The sequence below is a fragment of the Populus euphratica genome, unplaced genomic scaffold, assembly GCF_000495115.2.
Source record: "Populus euphratica unplaced genomic scaffold, PopEup_1.0 scaffold25.1, whole genome shotgun sequence".
Lineage (NCBI taxonomy): Eukaryota > Viridiplantae > Streptophyta > Magnoliopsida > Malpighiales > Salicaceae > Populus > Populus euphratica.
This window is the reverse complement of record NW_011499851.1, coordinates 3335668-3346951: the sequence shown is the minus strand read 5'-3', so window position 1 is coordinate 3346951 and position 11284 is coordinate 3335668. Positions and strand designations below refer to the sequence as shown.

The 11284-nt window shown below is 33.0% G+C and overlaps 1 protein-coding gene across 3 annotated transcripts in view; it reads right to left on the bottom strand.

The window, feature by feature from the left end:
• Positions 1–9676, bottom strand: part of LOC105121647 (receptor-like serine/threonine-protein kinase SD1-8) — a 25347-nt gene extending 15671 nt beyond the window's left edge. Inside the window, exons 1-9 of one of the 3 annotated variants that reach the window (XR_841586.1) lie at positions 7996–9676; positions 7731–7868; positions 7470–7636; positions 7134–7341; positions 6751–6988; positions 6496–6646; positions 6051–6386; positions 5910–5953; positions 5691–5712 (exon numbers count right to left, since the gene is read on the bottom strand). Coding sequence is in view for 2 of the 3 variants with exons in the window: in XM_011020379.1 (XP_011018681.1) it covers positions 6069–6386; positions 6496–6646; positions 6751–6988; positions 7134–7341; positions 7470–7636; positions 7731–7868; positions 7996–9259 (2484 nt within the window). In the remaining variant the exon portion in view is untranslated. Of the gene's footprint in view, positions 1–5690; positions 5713–5909; positions 5954–6049; positions 6387–6495; positions 6647–6750; positions 6989–7133; positions 7342–7469; positions 7637–7730; positions 7869–7995 lie in introns of those variants that run through there. The other 2 variants (XM_011020378.1, XM_011020379.1) reach the window with 2 other exon arrangements.
• Between the last annotated feature and the right edge of the window lie 1608 nt (positions 9677–11284).

Genomic DNA, 11284 nt, shown 5'->3' with positions numbered 1-11284 from the left:
CTCATGTAATTAGTATAACAAGTGTCTTAAGTACAGTAAATTTTGATGTTTTTTCTTGTTCATATAACAAGTCATCAATACAAATGTTTCATCTTCTTCATTTTCTATAAATTTATGTTTTTCACCATCGACTATTCAACTCAAAATCAGTTTGGCGTTCTGATTTGTTGTTATATACTCTTCCTCTTTTTTGAAAATAATTGAAAGACTAATTATCAGTGTGAATCTACTATTGTTATTGCTTATACTCATTTCTCTTTCTTAATCACCTCTATCTAAGGTAAAAAAAGTTGAAGGGTAATATTTGAAAATTAAAAATACAAGGATGTAAGTGGAATGTTGATGAATTTATAAGGGCATACTTAATTCCAGCGTCAGTGTTAAGTGTTCTCAATCCATGTCTAACATACTTAAGAACTAAAAGCTATATAATTAAAATTAAATTAACTTGCAATTATAAAGGGAACAAATATTCTATTATCAAAACATAGAAATAAAAAAAAAAACTATTAAGTAACTCAAGGCTTTGGCCACTGCTGGCATCCACTTCCTACCAATCTGAAAACAAATCATAAGCATAAATACAATATTTTTAATTGAAAACATAAGCATGTATGCTATAGGATTTAAACAAGTTCCATCAAACACCTGTCTTCTTGTTCAAATAATAAAAAGATCTTTTCTATTTTATTTTATGTTCAATTACAACTATATATGGTCACCACTTCACTGGCCACATCCAAATCAAATTAATTTTACAGCTAATCAACCAAGATTTGGGCTCAAAGGCCTACACATAAAACAAATCCACGACCCAAAGGTCAATTAGAATGTTGAAAGCCCGGCTGGCTAACCACCTCCCGGATGGACCCAACACATGAGATGGCCCATATTAAAGGAGGGTATTTTATGTATTAAAAGTGTCAATTATATTTAACAATTATGATTTATATTATTTTCAGAAATAAGAAAAATTTTAAAAAAATTATATTGCTCAAGATCTTGAGTTATTTTGAATTTCTTAAATTCCTAGCGAGATATTCTAGATGTATTATATCCATTACATTTCAATAAAAGCCCACACAAATGTACAGATGCAAGCGATGGGCTAGAGTCTTCCCATGGTTGTGGATGGGTCACATCAGCACTCATGCTTAGCACCTACATCGAACCAATTTTGACACTAGAAACATGAAACTGTGCATAACTATATATTTTTTTTAAGATTGAACACAACAATTTGTAGGGAAAAGCTAATGCAAAGCAATTTGAAACATGAGTTGGAAATAAAGTTACTATTTTATGTTTCGTCCCTTGCAGTCAGTCTGGAAATAAAGTTACTATTTTATGTTTCGTTCCTTGCAGTAGTTGTGGAAGGCAATATTATAGACTTTCTGAACCCCTTGAGCTCCAGTATTGCTATTTCAAGACTTTCTTTTAATGGAGGATAATAAATGGAAGAGGCATAAAAGAAGAATAGGTTCGTGGGGGAATTATGACCAAGAAATAAAATTGGACATTGTTCACTACCAGAAAATTGAAAAAAGCCAATGAAAATGCCGACGAAAAATATTCCGTTGCTGTTTCCTGAGGGAAACCGTGATGGAAAATATTTTGTCCCTGTTTCTTAAGGAAAACTGCAATGGATAATTTATGTCAGTTATTTTCTATGAAAATGCTGAACATAATTAATTAAATAAATAAATTATATTGACAATTCTGTTGGCATTGATGACTTGTAAAACTTTAAATAGAATTGTCTATAGAAATTCCCTCAATAATTTTAAATTGAATAAAACCTAACAGCCCCTCTCTTTTCTCCCATTTCTTCTTTTTCTTCTTCTTCTTCTTCATTTACCTAAATCCGACACAGTACCAGGTAACCTATGTTTATCTCCTCCCCACTCACAAAACCATCACCCTACTCATCCCAGGTTTATCTCCTCCCCACTCACAAAACCATCACCACCTTTCTTCTACTCATCCCAGGTTTATCTATATATATATGATGCCAAGCAAGCTTGTGTTTTAAGGTCAATATCAAGACATGATGGAGCATTGTGCCCCCACCCCTCTACCCACTGTTTCTTTTTATTTTTTGAACATAAATTATAATGTTGCTTTATCTAAAATGAAAGGGATGGATTGATGCTGAAAGCCTCAACACAAGCTTCTATGTTGATTTGTGTGGAGGAGTTGCAATGAGAGATGCTTAGGGATTAACTATTGATATGAGGTGCTGTCGAACCTAGTTAAATGGGGATGATGTTGGTATTTAAATGGGGAAGAAGGCTGAATTTTTAAGGTAGAAAATATGAATTTTAATGGCTTGATTGCAATTTTGGTTTGTTAATTGGGATGGATTGTTAGTGAAATTTACGAGTGGAGGATAGAATTTCTAGGAAGTATAGTGAGATATGATGCAAATTAGGTAGTTTGTTTGTGCATGGATTGGTTTACATTGAATGTAATTTGGATTGAACGGAATTATTTTGATCGGAGTTGTCAGCTTAAGAGTTCGGAATAATATTGAGAGAGATGAGAACTCAGTTTTGTAAGATTGTATTCTGATTTAAAATGATAAAATTAATTGGTATTTCAGAGAATGCTTTAGCTTGATTTTACAATAATAGGAATTGTGTGACGATTTATAATTGTGTTTGGATCCTGTTGTGATATTTTGTAATGTCTTCATGACTTGGATGTGTACCAAGATTATTAGATTTGAAAATTATTTGATTGTGGTGTTTATTTGATCTGATATGGAATTTTGGATTAATATTTGAATTGCTTGAGATTGTTTTAGGAAAATTAAGTGATTGAAATATGGATTTGGAATAATTTATTTGGTAGGAAAGATTGTTATGAAGTTGATTTTTAGAATTATCATCATAATGAAAATCTTAATTATTAGTTTGTAAAAGATGTGTGGGAAGTTTGTATTACTTGATTTTGTTACAAGTATGATCTTGAGATGATTGGGATGAATATTAATAAAGAATGGATTGTTTTTGAATTTATTTTATTAATTGAATTTGTTATTAGCATGATATTGTTATAAGCATTGTGAGAGAATTGAAATAATGAATTGAGCACCAACTAATGATTGTGGTTTCGTTGTGAAAATGTTGAATTTTTAAAAACAATGAACATGGTAGTTCAATTGTTAAATTTGAATAAAAACAATGATTAATAAGTTGAGGTTGATAGTTTATAAGTGAAACTCCTTAGTGAAGAATTTTAATTGCTTATTGAAACGGCTATTTAGAAAGTGATTGTTTCTCTTTTTTTTTTACTCAACATTGATTTGAATAATGAAAATATTGGGTTGAAGGAAGCTTTCTACTTATAGTATTAATTGTTTTTTTTTAGGTATCATATATCAAAGAAGAAATAAGTCCAAGTTCAATAAGATCACAACTACATAAAGTACCAATGTCAATAATTATGTAGTTAATTTATTAGATGTCAATTATGAAAAAGCATTTATTATAGATGTTAACAACTAACGTTTGATCAATTGAGATAGAAGAGTTAGAATCTCTTCTATTAGAGACTTAGTATTAGACATAATTATTATAGAATGATGACCTCTGTAATTAATGTTTTTTTTCTAATTATTGAAGTTATTTATTTGTATTAAATTTTTTTAAGATTTACATTAAATTGAAATGGCTTTGATAAATTGATTTTCAAGTTTATCAATATTGAAATTATTTATTTGATCTTGTCTATGATGAAATCATTGTTTAAAGAACTATTGTTTTTATGGAGTTGATTTCATGAACATTCTAAATGGACAAATAAGATATAAGCTTGGTGGAGAAAAGTTTAATGTTCGATAAATAAACTTTAATTTAATAATTATTTAAATTTTAAAAAGTAATTAACATATGAATTTAATATAATTTTTTTTTTTGTTTGGACAATAACAATGAGGTATTGGTCAAAAGTAATTAACATATGAATTTAATATAAAAAAAATTTTTGTTTGGAAAATAACAATGAGGTATTGGTAAGAAAAGTATAGGAAAACCATGGTGCTACTAAGTAAGTATCAAATTTATATTACTTTAAATTTTTATTCTTTTAGTTCCTAACCTTATTTCTGTTTAACAAATTTATATACTAAGTTACATGAGTATGATATTTGGAAACAAGTAATTAATAGAATCGACTATAATGACATAGCAATGTGAAAAATTATAAACTAGGGTATATCATGGAGTTGTAATTAGATATTGTTTCAAGATTTTGGTAGCAACAGAAGATTTTAAAAAGTGTTTATGATTCAAGATTTAAAATATAAAAAATTAAACTCATGGTTTGTTCAATTAACATATAAGAGGAGTGCTTTCATTTGTAAACCATACAAAGTGCCTAGTAAATGTTCATTATTAGATATTTTATTATTTTTTAAATTTTAATTAATTTTTTATTTATAAAACTGTTAAAATAAATTATTTAATTTGCATGAAAAGAAGCTTGAGTGGAAATCAACTCCACTTAAATTATACGAGGAAACTTATATTAAAAACAAATAGAGGGAAATGAGAGAGAAAAATTTGTCAATAAAAAAGCAGAAGTGTTCATTGATTTTTTTTTTTTTAACAGTTATCATTTTCTTAATAATGCTTATATGCATCATTAATATGAATTTAGAATTTTAACTTTTTTATTTTTTTATTTTATAGGATAAAAATAATGCTGGCATAATTGTAAAATTTGATGAAGACACTTTTAGAAATGAGGGTGAACTATTGTGTTTCAATAGTAGTCACACCGCATTTCAACCCAAATCACCGGATATTGATGAGTTGGTCCAAAAAATAGTTTAGGAACGATTGGAAGTACAATTACCTAAATTAGAGAGAGAGAGAGAGAGAGAGAGAGGTGAGCACAACTTGAACAAGAAAATAAGAGGCATTGGGAAAAATTACATGCATGCTTTACATTTGACTCCTTCTACTTGGACCTTCTGGTTCACGATACTTTTCTCTCCCTTTTTAGAAGTTTATGTCTTGTTTGAAAAATATTTGTGTATGGAATATTAAGATGAATGAAGAAACTTGTATTATATTTTTTTTTTGTTATGAAGATGCATTTTTTGTTGTGATTGTATTTTTGTTGTTGTTATTTTGATTTTAGGATGAATTTAGAATTATAACAACTGAACAATACAAAAAATATATGAAACGCTGACAAAATCCTTGATGGACATGGGATTCCATCAGCCATTTCATTGGCAATGTTCGCAAAAATTTCTTCGGAAAGTTATAAAAGGTCTTGGCATGTTGGAATTCATGATGGACAGTTCTTTCGGCATTTAAGGTGTCGATAGTGTTGCTGGCGGAAGAAACTTATTTTTTTTGGAGTGGATATTTCATCCGCATTTCCATCGGAGTTGGAAGTTGCCGGCAAAAATGCTGATGGAATGTAAATCCCTGACGAGAAACTTGCCAACAACATATTTCCTTCGACAATTCCATTGACAAGTCAGATACTAACAGAATGTTTTCCTGGACATCAAAAGAATATCCTGTCAGCGTTTTCCAATTTTCTGATGGTGGTTTGAAGCTGACGATGTGTTTATTTTTTAAATTAACTATTTGTTTTCTTTGATGCAGTTGATATTTCTAATATTTTTCTGGTCACAGCTACAATAAGATCTCAAGTTGGATATGAAGCACTATGAGCCAGTAAATTTTGATACTTGAAATATTGATGAATTTCAATGTATTTGCATGTCAAGTTGGATATGAAGCACTTGTTCATCTGATGTAAGTTAGGCTATTATCTTTGTAGCCCTTTTTTCTTAATAAAACTTCGACTATTAACAAAAAAAAAGTGAACTGACTTGAAATATTGATGAATTTCAATGTATTTGCATGTCAAGTTGGATATGAAGCCTTGAAATATTGATGAATTTCAATGTATTTACATGTCAAGTGAACTGGGAAGCACTTGTTCATCTGATGTAAGTTAGGCTATTATCTTTGTAGCCCTTTTTTCTTAATAAAACTTCGACTATTAACAAAAAAAAAGTGAACTGAAAAACCTGGAAAGTCTTATCGAGCCTCAGGCAGGCTAATTGTCAATTCGTTGTTAGAATATATAGTTGATGTGTTATGAAAGGCAACAAAATTGCCAGATCTCCGACGACTAAGACTAGAGAATGCAGGTTCTTTTGGAGAAGGAAGTGATGCATTGTCATTGCTCAACATCTGAACCGCTAATGGCATCGTAGGTCTATCAGCTGGAGACTCCTGCACACACAAAAGCCCTACATGGATGCACCTGAAAATTCTGTCAGGACTTTCACGTGAGTCCTTTATCGATGGATCGATAAGGTCTAGTCCTCTAGCTTCATTCCACAATTCCCATGCCTGAGAAGCATTTTAAATACATTAATGTCTTGTTTTACTAGTAATCAACTATTATATGGAGATAACACGGGAGGAAAGGTTTCTTTTTTCTTTTATTTTTTCAACTTACCCATCCTTGAAGGGTTTGAGGAAGATCGTTGCGAAAAAATTCAGCATTTCTCTTACCGGTCACAATCTCTAATAGCAAAACTCCAAAGCTGAAGACATCTGATTTTTCTGAGAATTTTCCATACTGTGCATATTCGGGTGACATGTAGCCACTGCAGAAGTAATAGTGCAAATGAATTAGTAGTGACAGAAAATTAGAATATCAGTAGAATCACGTTGACGCCAATCGAAGTTTATGTGGAGTAATCAAACTTACTAAGTACCAACCACCCGTTTGGTATCTGCTTCGGTTTGGTCAGATCCAAACATCCTTGCCAATCCAAAATCTGAAATCTTAGGATGCATTGCATCGTCCAGTAATATGTTACTTGCCTTTAGGTCCCTGTGGATCACTTTTAATCTAGAGTACTTGTGAAGGTAAAGTAGACCTTGTGCAATGCCTTCGATAATTCGAAAACGTTTGCTCCAATTAAGGTTTGCCTTTTCAGAAGGATCTGATAGAAGAAATCATTAGCTGACAATTTGACTATGGTAGAACAAACCTAATGTAATGCAATGTAAGTGTTCAAGCTATTGACGATGTTCAGACAAGGATGGCTACATATTTTAGGAGTTTCAAAAGAGAGAACGAAAGTTTACCAAACAAAAACTTATCCAGGCTTCGATTCCGCATGTATTCGTACACCAATATTCTCTCCTCCCCTTCAGCACAGCAACCTAAGAGCCTCACCAGATTAGTGTGTTGGAGCTTAGAAATAAGTTTTGACTCATTCATGAACTCTTCTAGTCCTTGTCCAGATTTCTTAGAAAGCCTTTTTATTGCAACTTCTTGAAATGCCAAATCCCCCTACAGAGCAAATGCTCAATAAAACCAATCACATCATCAGGAAAGAGAATAGAATCAAAGGGAAAGTAACTGAAATCAACTAAATTTGAAAAGTTGAATGCAGCATTTCCTAAAAGTGGAAACAAAACCTTATAAACAGTGCCAAAACCACCCTCTCCCAGTCTATTATCTTCAGAGAAGTCATTTGTGGCGGCCTGTATTCTGTTCAAGCTAAATATGTTCAGCTTCGTGTCACCATTACCAGCTTCACCTCCAATGGGGGTGCTGGTCCCAGAAAAACTCCCTTCAATTATCTCTGTCAGGTATCAATTAATGTTAAGCTACAGAGTAAACCAGGACAGCCAACAATAATCATTATCTTTTTGATGAAGAAAGGTATGGAAAGACACCTTGTTTTCCAAATCTTTTTCTCCAGGTGAAATAGCCAGATAGAATAGCAAGAACCCCTAAAGAAATTACTGCTACTAGAATTATAATAGAGCGCTTGCGTCTACTGGAAAAGTTATCACTACTTCCATCATTTTCAACTGCATATAAAAGTGAAGGTAGATTAGTTGTTATTGAAATTCACTAAAGGGGACAGTTAGTCCTAATCTATTAGGCTCAATGCAGATGTTGAGAAAGTTAAAACTAGTTGAAATTATATGATCATACCAAGTTCTCTGTCATGAACACGAACGTAAAGAATTTGCCCTCCAATGTCATGTACAATATCCATCAAGTCCCCATACCAGCTCAGGCAGTTAATTGAATTTCCTTGACTTGCATTGACAAGTGCATAAGCTGTGCAAGAGCAATTTTGTAGGCATCTTGATTCACAATCATTGGCACTCATATTTTCCACTAGATACGAATGATCTGGTAATTTTATAGTTTCAATCTTCAAAAACCCATCATCCTTGTCACATGTTAGTGCCTTTTGCCTCACACAAGTGTCACTAGTCCAATTCCTCATATGCCACTCTTGCTGAGCTTTTGGCTGGAAACCTGTCAAACATTGGCAATAAACTGGAGAACCTTTTTTGTCACAGCTACTAAATGGACTGCAATGACCATAGAAATCACAGTAAACTTGAGGCCACTGCCATATAGAAAACCATTTACTGTTTTTCTCCTCCCATATCAGAGCCTCAAGTCGCCCATTTGGGACTAGTGTGATCCTTAATATAACTGAGATATCTGAGATACTGTAAGAAAGATAAATATCATCACCCTCTAACTTCACAGTAACGTAATAAGCAAAAGGTAGCCATCGGGATAACTTCGTTAATGACATAGAATTGCTGTAGACATTGGTTCGGCTATAAGGAACATGATCCTTCCATATGAAAAACTGCAGAGGTCCCGTCGTATCCAAGCCGAAAGAGAATAATCCTGGTTGTGGATCTTCAGCGTCTATCCAAGATGTAAGCTGCCTTCTTTGACCAGTTTTGCGATTATTGCCAACTTTCATGCCAGGCAAGAACGTATCCGACGGATGATCAAAGCTCTGCCACAGGATGGTTTCCCCACTTCTCAATAAAAAGTTTCCACTATCCGTTAGGACACCCATCATGCTATTTATAGCTGAATGAGCAATCTTTACATTGGATGACCAAACAATTTTCCCTGTTGCATCCAGAACCACTAGATTTCCATCGACCCCGAGTGAGAAAGTTCCTAGAGAATCAGTAGGGGATTCTCTATTCGCAACCCAGACAACAGATTTCTTCTGAATTTTGTTATACCAAATGCCAAGATAGTACCTTGGAGTTGAATTTCCCACACTAAAGAAGCCTAGAGCAAAAGTTCCACTAGCAGAAATTATGGATTGATTTGCACTGACATATCTGCCTGGAACTATAATCCCTTCTCCTGCACCGATTGGCACTAGAGAAACAGAGATTGACATTAAAAGCAGGAAAACACAGAACCCCATTATCTATTTGTGAGGCTGAAAGAAAGATATCTGCAATTAATGACTAGAAAGGCTTCACATCCGTGTATGATCCACAGCAGCTAAAAATATCATCTGAAGTTGGATATGGTGGACTATAAGCCCTACATCAAATAAAATCTAGCCATCATTAGATATCAAAGGCTTGTGAGGAAAATGCCAAATGATGTCAATTTTTGTAGGCCATTGTTTTACGATGAACTTTCATTTAAGAATCAGTGGCCCGTGGGGCAACGCATGAATGGACGGTGGAAGCAGTCTTTTCATCTTTCTTTGGCCCTCATATGTCTGCACTTCTAGCTCGTTTTACATGCATCTTAGTACCCTGACATGGAATAATAGCATGTTCAGCTTTCAGGCAAATAGAAGAGGACAAAATGGATCCAAATTACATACTGGCAATGCAATCCTGATCAAATCAACCATGTGGTGCAGTAAACTAAGAACATAAATCAAAAGGGAAATGTTTCTTTACATACACCAAACTGATATAAGAGCAATGTGAAAACGACTCTTTGAAACCATATAAAGAAGATAATTAATTTTGGTAATGCGTGACCGGACTGATAGTAGAAGAAAATATCACCAACGAGAAGAAAAGGAAGAATTACATGAGGCTAACTAAACGGTTACTTAATAAAGAGAAGATCGAATGGGCTGAGCCCAGCTTATATGATAAAATACCACATTGTCTCACAAAGAAAAGATTTCAAAGTTGATGTATTAGAAAAGATTCAATAATATTATTAAATAATTATCTTGAACAATTTTTTTCCATATTTTATTTTTAAGAGTGCCCATGTCGCAGCATTAGCCGGCCTATAAAATAGTAACTGCTTAGACGATGCCCAACCCCAGCTGCATGTGTATCATCTTTCTTTATTGGGAAACTCAATATTCATAAAATCAGAAAAAATAAAATAAAATAAAAATTTTAAAGTATAATAATAATAAACACATTAGTGACGTATCAAACTAATTATCGAAAACTAACCACATCATCATGTTTTTAGTACATAATGATATGGTGGTGTGCTGAAGAGCAAATAATATAAAAGCATATCATTCAATTTTCCTTTCATGAGCTGACCTTGTTGAAAGAGCTATTTCGTCTTCCATATTATTAATTATGGAAACCCAAGGGAGCGCACCCACCCCGCAATGCATTCGAGGGTACTTGTAATTAGTTTTTGCAATGTTTCTTTTTAATATATTAAAATAATATTTTTTATTTTTAAAAAATATGATTTAAAAACATAAAAAAATACTTTTAAATAATTTTTTATAAAGAAAAGCCAATTAAAATACAATTACAAGCAGCCCTGCATTCCTTCCTACAAGCATGGCATTTGTAAATGCTTTCTTTGGATTCCGCCTTAACTTGACCGAAGGAGAGTTTAAGCACCACTACAACAAGCGTGAAAATGCAAATTGTCCTCACACCTTTAGCTTCAATTATTGAGATTCTCACCACCCTAATATTATTTTATGGATTCTTTAAAACACTTACCAAAACAGAAAAGAAATATTACAGCCCTTTGTAGTGTTATCATAGCATCAGAATCCTATTATGCTTCCTATAATTAAGCTTGACTTGTTTAAGAGCAAGGAAACAAATAAAAAACAAATCAATCTACATTAATTGACAGTGGCTGCAACTTTATTCTGCAGATTCCTCTCCTTGATTTTCTTGGGCTCCTGAACTGGTTTGATTTTCTTCGACTAGCTTAATTTCCTTTAACGCTTACACTAACCAGAGGCCAGGTTTTAATAATATCTAGTTCAGTGGTTAGAAACATTGATTGCATTGACAATTTGCATAATTTTTCCATCTCTGATATCAAGGTTTTAATTTTAAACCTTTTCCCGCTCAACTTCTCCTTCTCTACTTTCCCACTTGCCTAACTACTGACACAACCCATACCCTTACCATAATGAAAAAACAGAAAATCCATGCCCCGGCCACCTTACCCTGCGCTTGGGCAGGGTAAGGTTGTCCTCTCCCCC